Here is a 10,460-nt window from a genome sequence, read left to right on the forward strand (position 1 = left end):
GACTGTCTGGACCAATTGCCTACACCTCTCCATCCCTCTGGACCACTCATCTATACCTCCCCGCCTGTCTATACCAATTGTCTACACCTCCCCATCTGTCTAGACCAATTGTCTACACCTCCTCGTCCCTCTGGACCAATCGTCTACACCTCTCTGTTCCTCTGTACCAATTGTCTGCACCTCTCCATTTATCTAGACCAATCGTCTACACCTCCCCATCTGTCTGGACCACTTGTCTACATCTCCCTATCCCCCTGGACCAATTGTCTACACTTCCCTGTCCATCTGGACCAATCGTCTACACCTCCCCATCTGTCTGGACCAATCATCTACACCTCCCCATTCCTCTGGATCAATCGCCAACACCTCCCCATCCCTCTGGACCAATCACCTGGACCGCCTTGTCTGGGCCTCTCCTATGAGGCAGAGCCTCGGGTAAACCCTCCTCTGTGATTGGTCCCATTAGCGCTTCCTTTCCCTGCCTCTCCACCCTATTTGAAGTCACCCTGCCTTCCCCAAGTTCCCATTGGTCACTGTCCTGGTTCCTCATCCTCGTGCGATGCCAATTGACCAATCCACGTTGGCCCGCCCCGAGCACAGCTTGGTCTCCCCATGCGCACTGAACGCCGGGAGCTGTAGTTCGCCTTGTCCAAAGTCGTTACAGCGTAAGCGGATGGAGGGGCTTTTTAAACTACAACTACCGACGGCCTTCGCTCTCCGCAGCCCTGCCGCCGACGCATGCTCTGTGCGCGTCTGGGGTTGTCATTGTGAATGAGAGGCAGTGACTGAGGAGCTGGACGAGGTAAGCGGTCGCGACCCGGGGGACGGGAGGGGAACGGGGTGGGGGGGAAACAGGGGGACGGGGGTGGAGACAGGGGGAGGACGGAGGGAATGAGAACAGGGGAGGACGGAGGTGTAAGGACGGGGGGGTGAGAACAGGGCTGTGAGGACGGGGGACGAGATCAGGGGGAGGACGTCAGGGGGAGGATGTCAGGGGGTATGGGGGGGGATGCAGGAGGACGGGGAGGATGCAGGAGGACGGGGAGGATGCAGGAGGACGGGGGGGGGGGGAAACGGGGAGAACAGGAGTAGGACAGGGGGGGACGATGAGGGGATGAGGATTGGGGAAGAAACTGGGAGGGAGTAGATGGGGGGGACAGAGGGAGGGGTAAGGAAGGGGAAAGGAGGAAGAGGATGTGGAGGAAGTGGTAAGGGGATGAGAGAGGTGAGAAGGGGTAAGGATGAGGGAGGGGGTTTGGAGGGAGTGGCAAGGAGGAAGGAGGGGTGAGGAAGGGAAACTAGGAGAGAGTGATAAAGAGGAGGAAGGTGTGTGGGGGGAGTGATGAGGGAGGGGGTGGAGGGAGTGGCAAGAAGTGGGGAGCACGGAGAGACGTCGGACCTTTTCCAGCAGGTAAAAGTTCTTGCACCTCGAGTGTGAAGCGGGACCTACTCTGCCATTAGGGTTGTGGAATCTTGCTGTGCGTTGGGGGTAGCAGCAGCCTGGGGTGGGTGGGGGTGCCCCTGGGGAATGGAGAGGGGAGTTTACAAGCCCCCTGGTGTTAACTGCTGGCTCCCCGACCTGCCCTTTGTGTTGTAGAGCTGTCATGCCATGTTCCGCCGTCTGCTCCGCACCGTGACGATGGCCTCCCACCTGGCTCGCTGCCCACCGGGGAGGGAATTCGTCCGCAGCCCCGGTAAGCCTGTTCCCGGGGCCAGGACCCTCCGCCCTCCCCTCCTGGGGCAGGGGCCCTCCCCTTGTGGGATAGGAAATGCACTTAACCCTAACCTGAGCCTTCCCTGAACCTGTCACAGCCTCACCTGACTGTGACCCCCCCCCCCATCTGCATGACTTCAATCTGCCCCCTTCCCACCTTCACCTGCTTCTTCTCCATTCTGATGCCACGTTTACCACTTGCTCCCCGTGACCGTGTTGTGTGGGAAGGGAAAAGTTTGGGTTCAAAGAGTAACGAGGCTGGAGGATCTTTAAGGGGGGATCGCACCGGGGATAATGCATACCCGTCCTCTCCATCACACAACATGGTACAACCAGTCACATATGATTTAAAGTGACTGATACCAGCCACTGTTTATACAGACCTATCACAACCGAGTATTACAATACACTACCTACCGTTCCTTGTCTAACATGGGCACGGCTCTAATGTTGTCTAACAGCTCTGATCACTGTGTAATGCACACCGGACCAACGTCTTCTCCAGTGCCGTCCGCATTTTGTGACCTGGAGTGGAGCAGGGTTCGTCTCAGGGACGAAGAGCTGCTCCATGTGGAAGCTGAGGGTCCGGCCCAGGTAATCACTGGGTGATTAAAGGGCCTGGTGGTCAGGTGTGCACTAATGGATGGGCAGAGGCCAACCTTGATTGGCGGATGATATGACTTCTGACCAGGTTTCCGGTGGGTCACGTGACCCTCTACCATCCCCATTCCCACCAGGTTCTGCACGGAGAGGTCATCTGACCCTCCATGATCCACACTGCCTTGACCTCGCCCTGGTCCCCATGATCCCGTCTTTCCCTTAATTCCCATCTTCCACTCCTCTGACCTCAGAAGGCACCCTGGATCCCCCTGAGGTAAGTGCTCAGCCCATGGTCAAAGATCTGCCCTTTCGTGGGCAGGAACGCGCAGGCTGCACAGCACAGCAGGATTCCACAAACTCTACTCCCTGGGAGCAGTAATGCCCCATCTCCACTGATGGAGATGTTCCCTGTGGTGGCTGGTTCTGTCGGTGGAATTGGTTGGGAACTGGCTGGCGTCGTTCCACTCTGAGAAATACGATGTGTTTTGGGAGTTCTGCGGGAGACCAGGATGTCCAATGTGATCTATGGGGTCCCGGGGAGTACCAAGGGACCTCTGGTGTCCAAGACCATAGATACTTCAGATTTCAGGGTAATTGTCAGGGTACATGGGGCAAGGTGGTTAGTGCCACACTGTACCGGCACCAGAGATCGGGACTGGGGTTTGAATCCTGTGCTTTCTGTAAGAAGTTTGTACGTTCTCTCCCCATCTGTCTGGACCAATCATCTACACCTCCTTGTCCCTCTGGACCAATCATCTCCACCTCCTTGTCCCTCTGGACCAATCGTCTCCAACTCCCCGTCCACCTGGACCAATCGTCTACAACTCCCCGTCCACCTGGACCACTCATCTCCACCTTGTCCCTCTGGACCAATCGTCTCCACCTCCTTGTCCCTCTGGACCAATCGTCTCCAACTCCTTGTCCCTCTGGACCAATCAACTACAACTCCCCGTCCATCTGGACCACTCATCTACACCTCCCCGTCTCTCTGGACCAATCGTCTACATCTCCCCGTCCCTCTGGACCAATTGTCTACACCTCCCCGTCCCTCTGGACCAATTGTCTACACCTCCCCATCCGTCTGGACCAATCGTCTACACCTCCCCGTCTGTCTGGACCAATCGTCTACACCTCCCCGTCCGTCTGGACCAATTGTCTACACCTCCCCGTCCCTCTGGACCAATTTCCTACACCTCCCCGTCCCTCTGGACCACTTGTCTACACCTCCCCGTCCAAGTGGACCACACGTCTACACCTCCCCGTCCAACTGGACCACTCATCCACACCTCCCCGTTCAACTGGACCACTCGTCCATACCTCCCCGTCCAACTGGACCACTCGTCCATACCTCTCCGTCCAAATAGATCACTCGTCCACACCTCCCCGTCTGTTTGGACCAATCGCCTGCACCTTCCCATCCCTCTGGATCAATCACCTACACCTTCCCATCCATCTGGACCAATCGCCTACAACTCCCCGTCCACCTGGACCAATCGTCTACAACTCCCCGTCCACCTGGACCACTCATCTCCACCTTGTCCCTCTGGACCAATCGTCTCCAACTCCTTGTCCCTCTGGACCAATCATCTACAACTTCCCGTCCATCTGGACCACTCATCTACACCTCCCCGTCTCTCTGGACCAATCGTCTACATCTCCCCGTCCCTCTGGACCAATTGTCTACACCTCCCCATCCGTCTGGACCAATCGTCTACACCTCCCCGTCTGTCTGGACCAATCGTCTACACCTCCCCGTCCGTCTGGACCAATTGTCTACACCTCCCCGTCCGTCTGGACCAATTGTCTACACCTCCCCGTCCCTCTGGACCAATTTCCTACACCTCCCCGTCCCTCTGGACCACTTGTCTACACCTCCCCGTCCAAGTGGACCACACGTCTACACCTCCCCGTTCAACTGGACCACTCGTCCACACCTCCCCGTCCAACTGGACCACTCGTCCATACCTCTCCGTCCAAATAGATCACTCGTCCACACCTCCCCGTCTGTTTGGACCAATCGCCTGCACCTCCCCGTCTGTCTGGACCAATCGCCTACACCTTCCCATCCCTCTGGACCAATCACCTACACCTTCCCATCTCTCTGGACCAATCGCCTACAACTCCCTGTCCCTCTGGACCAATTGCCTATACCTCCCTGTCCATCTGGACCACTTGTCTACACCTCCCCACTTACTTGTCAGCATGTCTTTCAAAATATATGGGGGTTGTAGGTCAATTGGCTGGCACGGGCTTGTGGGCTGAAAGGGCCTGTTACAGTGCTGTATGTCTAAATTTAAAAAAATTTTTTTTTCGATGACATCATATGCAACCCTGAGATTCTTTTTCCTGCAGGCGAGGCAGAATTTCCACTTATGAGTAGTACAAAAACAAACTGTGCTCAATGTACTCATGTAAACAAACTGCAATAAAGAGAAAGGGGGGAAAGAAAATCAATAAAATACACATGTCGGAGTCCTTAACTGGGTCCCTGATTGATTTTGTTGTTGAGGAGTCTGACGGTGGAGGGGGAGCAGCTGTTCCTGAATTTGGTGTGTGCGAGTCTTGTGGCACCGAGACCTCCTTCCTGACGGCGGCGGTGAGAACCACCGGGTGGTGCGGGTCCTCGATGATCGCTGCTGCTCTCTGACAGCAGCGTTCCCTGTAGATGGTGGGGAGGGTTTTGCCTGTGATGTCCTGGGCTGTGTCTACTCCCTGTGGCAGGGCTTTATGCTCAGGGGTATTGATGCCCCCATACCAGACTGTGATGCAACCAGTCAGCACACTTTGTAGAAAGTAGAAATTTGCCAGGGTTTCAAGGTCACAAGTAAAAACACTCAGAGATGCCGGAGGGTCTCGCAGCGTGCACAGGGGCTAAAGATATATAATCAACGTTTCGGGCCTGAACCCTTCCTCAAGGTATGTTCGGCTGAATTCTTCCAGCAATCACACTTCAAGGTGACAGCATAGAGAGGGGAGGGGAGAAGGTGACAGCTGATTGGTGATCTTTACTGGGGGCATTGAATGGGGGGAGGGGGGGGTTGATGGTGAGATCCAGTTCAGTGGGTCCGAGAGAATCAAGGTCCAAACGCAGTTTGATTACAAAGAAAGTCTTTATTAATATGCGGGGGGGGGAGTCGCAACAGGGGTCTCACACACATGCCCTCACGTGCACACAAACACGCCCTCATAGACGTGCACTCGTGTACTCACTCACATGCGTACACATCCACCCACCTACCCCGGACGTAACTAACCAACTGAGAGATGCTACAATGTGTGATACTGACAGATAGTGTTCAAAAACATTTTGAGTTTATTGTCATGTACAACACAACAAACTACGTTCTCTGGTCCTCAGTGCAAAACACACAGACACACACTCAGATATAACACACATACAAACAGTACACATGTAGGACAAGTATTTCATCTATACAGATAAATAAATAATATTGCTTTGTGAATATGACGGTCTCTAGGGTCAGTATGAGCAGTTCCTTCAGTCGTTCAGCATTCTCACTGCCTGTGGAAGAAGCTGTCCCCGAGCCTGGTGGTGCTGGCTCTGATCCTCCTGTATCTCTTACCTGATGGAACAGCTGGAAGATGCTGTGCGCGGGGGTGGGGAAGGGGTCTTCGATGATTTTTGCATGCCCTCTTCAGACAACGATCCTGGTAGATCACGTACCCACACAGGACGCTTTCAATAGAGCCCCTGGTGAAGGTTGACATGATGGTGGCCGGTAGCCCTGCCCGCTTCAGTCTTCTCAGGAAGTGCAGTCTCTATTGCGGCTTTCTGATAAGTGAGGAGATGTTGTGATAGGTCACTAGTTTCAGTGAACTCCAAGGAACTTGGCTTTCTCCACACTCTGTACTACAGAGTTGTTGATGTGTAGAGGAGGGTGGTCATTCTTGATTCTCCACCATCATCTTGTCCATGTTGAGACTTGGGTTGATACTCTCGCACCATTTCACAAGATTCTCCCCCTCTTCTCTGTGAGGTGACCGTCTAAACAGTACCCTTCACCCCTTGGCAGGCATGCAACTACAGTAGATAAGAATAAATTACAGCAATCCCATGAGCATGCACCAAAGGAAGGGTCCCACCTTTAACAGCGCACAGCCCACGACTCACCATCCAGAATGGAGCTTGGGTTTAATCTTTAGAGAAAAGGGAGTGGACTTTATACAGCAGCCGGCTGAAGTGGCCGGCTTGGGTCTGCCCAAAATAGGCAAGATGACGAAGGGAGCCAATAACAAGGCATGCTCAGAAGTTGTAGATGATTGGTCCAGAGGGACAAGGAGTTGGAGACGATTGGTCCAGAGGGACAAGGTGGAGATGAGTGGTCCAGGTGGGCTACTCCTTGATTGATATGTTTAACACGATCATTCCCCGGAGGCTGGGGAGAAGTTGTCCTCACTGGACTCAACACCCCTCTCTGTAACTGGATTCTGGACTTCCTAACAGAATGACCATAGTCTGGCCTGGTTGGTAGCAGAATGTCGAGCACCATCGCGCTGAGCACTGGTGCCCCTTGGGGATGTGTGCCCAACGCTCCTGTTCACTTGACCGACCCACGACTGCATCGCCAGATCCAGCTCCAACGGGGTCGTCCAGTTTGCAGACAATATGATGCCGTCGGCCTCATTAGCAACAACGATGAGTCGCTTTACAGAGAGGAGGCGGAGAATCTCGTGGTGGTGCGAGAGTAACATCCTGAGCCTCAACGTGGACAAGACGAAGGAGATGATCATGGCTTCAGGAGGACCAGGAACGACCACCCGCTCCACTACACATCAACACCTCTAGTGGAGAGAACCAAATTCCTTGGAGTTCACTGAACTAGTGACCTATCACAACATCTCCTCACTTGTCAGGAAGACACAACAGTGACTGCACTTACTGAGAAGACTGAAGTGGGCAAGTCTACCGGTAACCATCATGTCAACCTTCTACAGGAGCTTTATCCAGAGTGTCCATCACAGTGGGTTATGGTTGCTGCAGAGAATTGGATCGGAGGTCAATCCACAGGTCTATAAGAGTGGCAGAGAGGATCACTGGAGTCTCCCTCCCCACCCCCCCCCCCCCTCATCGACGTGATCTACTGGGATCATCATCTGAAGAGGGCACGCAAATCATTGAGGACCCCTTCCACCCACACACAGTATCTTTCAGCTGCTCCTGTCAGGGAAGAGATCCAGGAGGATCAGAGCCAACACCACCAGGCTGGGAAACAGCTTCTTCCCACGGGCAGTGAGAAATGCTAATGACCAAAGCAACTGATCACACTCACTCTCTGAGACCCTCGTATTCACGAAAAAATATTTATTTATTTGTATATATAAATAGTTCTCCTGGTTTGTCTGTATGTAATAATGTCTGGCTGTGTGTCTTGCACCGAGGACAGTTTTGTCAGGTAACTTCCTGCTGGAGGGGTTCACGCGACCCTCTTCATTCTGGGTTTGAAGGGGGAGGGGGCGGTAAGTGGTGATGCTCTGATTTCAGGGAACCTGGGTCACACCTCAGCTGATGTACCACATCTGGTCACTCACCAAAGGAAAGCTGTGCTAGGTCAGAGATGGCGCAGAGGAGACTTGCCCTGGGACAGAGGATTCAGAAGAGGTTCACAGGATGATTCTGGAATGTAAGCGTTGGAATTTATGAGAATGAGGGGGGGATCTTACTGAAACAATTCGAATGTTGAACAGAGTAGATGTAGAAAGGTTGTTTCCCCTGGTGGGAGAGTCTAGGACAAGAGGGCAACTTCAGAATTGAAGGACGTCTGCTTGGAACAGAGATGCGGAGGAAATTCTTCCCAGAAAATTTTTGGAATTTGTGGAATTTGTTACCACAGGTGGTTCTGGAGGCCAGGTCATTGGATGTATTTAAGGCAGAGATTGATAGGTTCTTGAGTTATGGGGAGAAGGCCAGGCAGTGGGGCTGATTGGGGGAAATGGATCAGCTCATCATTAAATGGTGGGGCAGACTCGATGGCTGAATGAACCATTTCTGCTCTTGCGTCTTATGGTCATTCCCATTGAGAGCAAAATCCTTACCGGGGAGAGGGAGCCTGTTCCCCACTTGACCATCATCCTGACCTTTCACCCTGGCAGCCCCCCCCACCATGAATTCTGAGAAAAATCCCAGGCGTGCCGCGACAGCGAGGAATTCGAGCAGATCTTCAGCCAGGTGGTGGAGGATCTGACCCAGGCCAGAGTGGATCATCCCGAGATTGGAGACGCCATCAAACGGCTGAAGGAGGTGAGCTGGACGGGTGGTGGGTGTCGAGGTGGGGGGAGAGGTCGCGAATAGGTGGGGTTCAATTTTTTAAATTTAGACATACAGCAAAGTAACAGGCCATTTCAGCCCACAAGTCTGCGCCGCCCAATAAACCTACAACTGGTGCATTTTCTTTGAAGGGTGGGAGGAAACTGGATCTCCCCGGAGAAAACTAGGCAGCATGGGGAGAATGTGCAAACTCCTTACAGACAGCGCAGGATTTGAACCACGGCCCCAGTCGCTGGTGCCATGACAATGTTACGCTAACTGCGCCACCCTAAAAGTGGAGGAGGGTCCGATGGGGGTATAGGGGGCCGATGGGGCTGGGATCAAGAATGGTATAATCCTTTTGAAATTTGACTACCCTTCTCTCCCCTCCTTCCCCTCACCTCTTTACCCCTCATCCCATTACCCTTGCCTCCTCTCTCTCCACTTCTGCCGCTCTCCTGGCTCCCACCCGCTCCCTGGATTCCCCCCTGCTTCCTGGTTCGTTCCCCCTGCTTCCTGGTTCGTTCCCCCTGCTACCTGGTTCGTTCCCCCTGCTCCCTGGTTCGTTCCCCCCGCTCCCTGGTTCATTCTCCCCCCCTCTGGTTTTCCCCCCCTCTCTGGTTTTCCCCCCTCTCTGGTTTTCCCCCCTCTCATGGTTTTCCCCCTCTCTGGTTTTCCTCCCCTCTCTGGTTTTCCCCTCTCTGGTTTTCCCCCCTCGGTCCTATGGTTTTCCCCCCTCTCTGGTTTTCCCCCCTCTCTGGTTTCCCCCTCGTCTCTGGGTTTCTCCCCCCCTCTCTGGTTTTCCCCCCTCTCTGGTTTTCCCCCCTCTCTGGTTTCCCCCTCTCTTGGTTTTCCCCCCTCTCTGGTTTTCCCCCTCTCTCTGGTTTCCCCCCTCTCTGGTTTTCCCCCCTCTCTGGTTTCCCCCCTCTCGGTTTTCCCCCCTCCTCTGGTTTCTCCCCTCCCTGGTTCTCCCCCCCTCCTGGTCTCTCTTCCCCCCTCCCTGGTCTCTCCCCCCCTCGCTGGTCTCTCCCCCCCTCGCCTGGTCTCTCCCCCCTCCTGGTCTCTCCCCCCCTCCCTGGTCTCTTCCCCCCCTCCTTCCCCCCCTCTGGTCTCCCCCCCCCTCCCTGGTCTCTCCCCCCCTCCTGGTCTCTCCCCCTCCTGGTCTTCCCCCCTCCTGTCTCTCCCCCCCTCCCTGGTCTCATCCCCCCCTCCCTGGTCTCTCCCCCCCTCCCTGGTCTCTCCCCCCCCCTCCCTGGTCTCTCCCCCCCTCCCTGGTCTCTCCCCCCCTCCCTGGTCTCTCCCCCCCTCCCTGGTCTCTCCCCCCCTCCCTGGTCTCTCCCCCCTCCCTGGTCTCTCCCCCCTCCCTGGTCTCTCCCCCCCCTCCCTGGTCTCTCCCCCCCCTCCTGGTCTCTCCCCCCCCTCCCTGGTCCTCCCCCCCTCCTGTCTCTCCCCCCCTCCCTGGTCTCTCCCCCCCCTCCCTGGTCTCTCCCCCCCCTCCCTGGTCTCTCCCCCCCCTCCCTGGTCTCTCCCCCCCCTCCCTGGTCTCTCCCACCCCCCTCCCTGGTCTCTCCCCCCCCCTCCTGGTCTCTCCCCCCCCTCCCTGGTCTCTCCCCCCCCCTCCCTGGTCTCTCCCCCCCCTCCCTGGTCTCTCCCCCCCCTCCCTGGTCTCTCCCCCCCCTCCCTGGTCTCTCCCCCCCCTCCCTGGTCTCTCCCCCCCACCTCCCTGGTCTCTCCCCCCCCCTCCCTGGTCTCTCCCCCCCCCCTCCCTGGTCTCTCCCCCCCCCTCCCTGGTCTCTTCCCTCCCCCCTCCTGGTCTCTCCCCCCTCCCTGGTCTCTCCCCCCTCCCTGGTCTCTCCCCCCCTCCCTGGTCCTCTCCCCCCA

At 55.7% G+C, this 10,460-nt stretch overlaps 1 protein-coding gene across 1 annotated transcript; it reads left to right on the forward strand.

The window, feature by feature from the left end:
• Positions 1 to 2,792: 2,792 nt before the first annotated feature.
• LOC138751025 (uncharacterized) lies at positions 2,793 to 8,571 on the forward strand. The gene is made up of 3 exons (XM_069913125.1): positions 2,793 to 2,904; positions 3,003 to 4,910; positions 8,426 to 8,571. The coding sequence occupies exons 1-2, from the start codon at positions 2,793 to 2,795 to the stop codon at positions 4,574 to 4,576; spliced, it is 1,686 nt and encodes a 561-aa protein (XP_069769226.1). The 3' UTR covers positions 4,577 to 4,910; positions 8,426 to 8,571.
• The last annotated feature ends 1,889 nt before the right edge of the window (positions 8,572 to 10,460 follow it).

This window comes from Narcine bancroftii, unplaced genomic scaffold, assembly GCF_036971445.1.
Source record: "Narcine bancroftii isolate sNarBan1 unplaced genomic scaffold, sNarBan1.hap1 Scaffold_613, whole genome shotgun sequence".
Classification (NCBI taxonomy): domain Eukaryota; kingdom Metazoa; phylum Chordata; class Chondrichthyes; order Torpediniformes; family Narcinidae; genus Narcine; species Narcine bancroftii.